General features: G+C 52.4%; 1 protein-coding gene across 1 annotated transcript in view; it reads left to right on the top strand.

The window, feature by feature from the left end:
• LOC107710510 (platelet-activating factor acetylhydrolase IB subunit beta-like) overlaps positions 1-716 on the top strand; it is a 6,886-nt gene that overhangs the window by 695 nt on the left and 5,475 nt on the right. The window contains exons 2-5 of the mRNA XM_016515293.1: positions 17-83; positions 184-273; positions 363-479; positions 548-670. Coding sequence (XP_016370779.1) covers positions 18-83; positions 184-273; positions 363-479; positions 548-670 — 396 coding nt within the window. The 5' untranslated portion in view covers position 17. The remainder of the gene's footprint in view (positions 1-16; positions 84-183; positions 274-362; positions 480-547; positions 671-716) is intronic.

Raw genomic sequence — 716 nt, 5'->3', positions numbered from 1 at the left:
GTGTGTGTGTGTGCAGGATGAACCCTGCCGCTCAGCCGCTCCCGGTGCAGGATGTTCAGGGTGATGCGCGCTGGATCTCACAGGTAAACCTGCATCATACAAGACTAAACATGTCTGCTTCTGAAGTCACTTTTACTTCATCAGAACTCATCAGAATCTGATCCTCAGGTGTGTGTGTTTCAGCATGAGCGCTTTGTGCAGGAGTGTAAGGACGCAGAACCAGACGTGCTGTTTATCGGAGACTCCATGATTCAGCTGATGCAGCAACACGAGGTAAAACAAGTCGTTCCAGCTGCTTCTGAATGGAATTGTGTGAATCTCTCTATTAATCTGTCTGATGATGATGATTTCTGCTCTCTCAGGTCTGGAAGGATCTGTTCTCTCCGCTGCACGCGCTCAACTTCGGTCTGGCCGGAGACACGACCTGCAACGTTCTCTGGAGGATCCAGAACGGAGAGCTGCAGAACATCCAGCCGAAGGTGCCAGTTCAGACCACAGGAAGTGACATCACGAGCAGCAGACTGTAATGTGTGTGTGTCGCCCCCAGGTGGTGGTTCTGTGGGTCGGCACCAATAATCACCAGCACACAGCAGAGCAGGTGTCAGGAGGAGTGACGGCCATCACACAGATCCTCATCTCACAGCTCCCTCGAGCCAAGATCATCGTGCTGGTGCGACCGTACACACGTCTCACACACACACACACACAAACACTCT

This window comes from Sinocyclocheilus rhinocerous, unplaced genomic scaffold, assembly GCF_001515625.1.
Source record: "Sinocyclocheilus rhinocerous isolate Xijiao unplaced genomic scaffold, SAMN03320098_v1.1 scaffold867, whole genome shotgun sequence".
Taxonomy (NCBI): domain Eukaryota; kingdom Metazoa; phylum Chordata; class Actinopteri; order Cypriniformes; family Cyprinidae; genus Sinocyclocheilus; species Sinocyclocheilus rhinocerous.
This window is presented reverse-complemented; position numbering and strand designations above follow the sequence as displayed.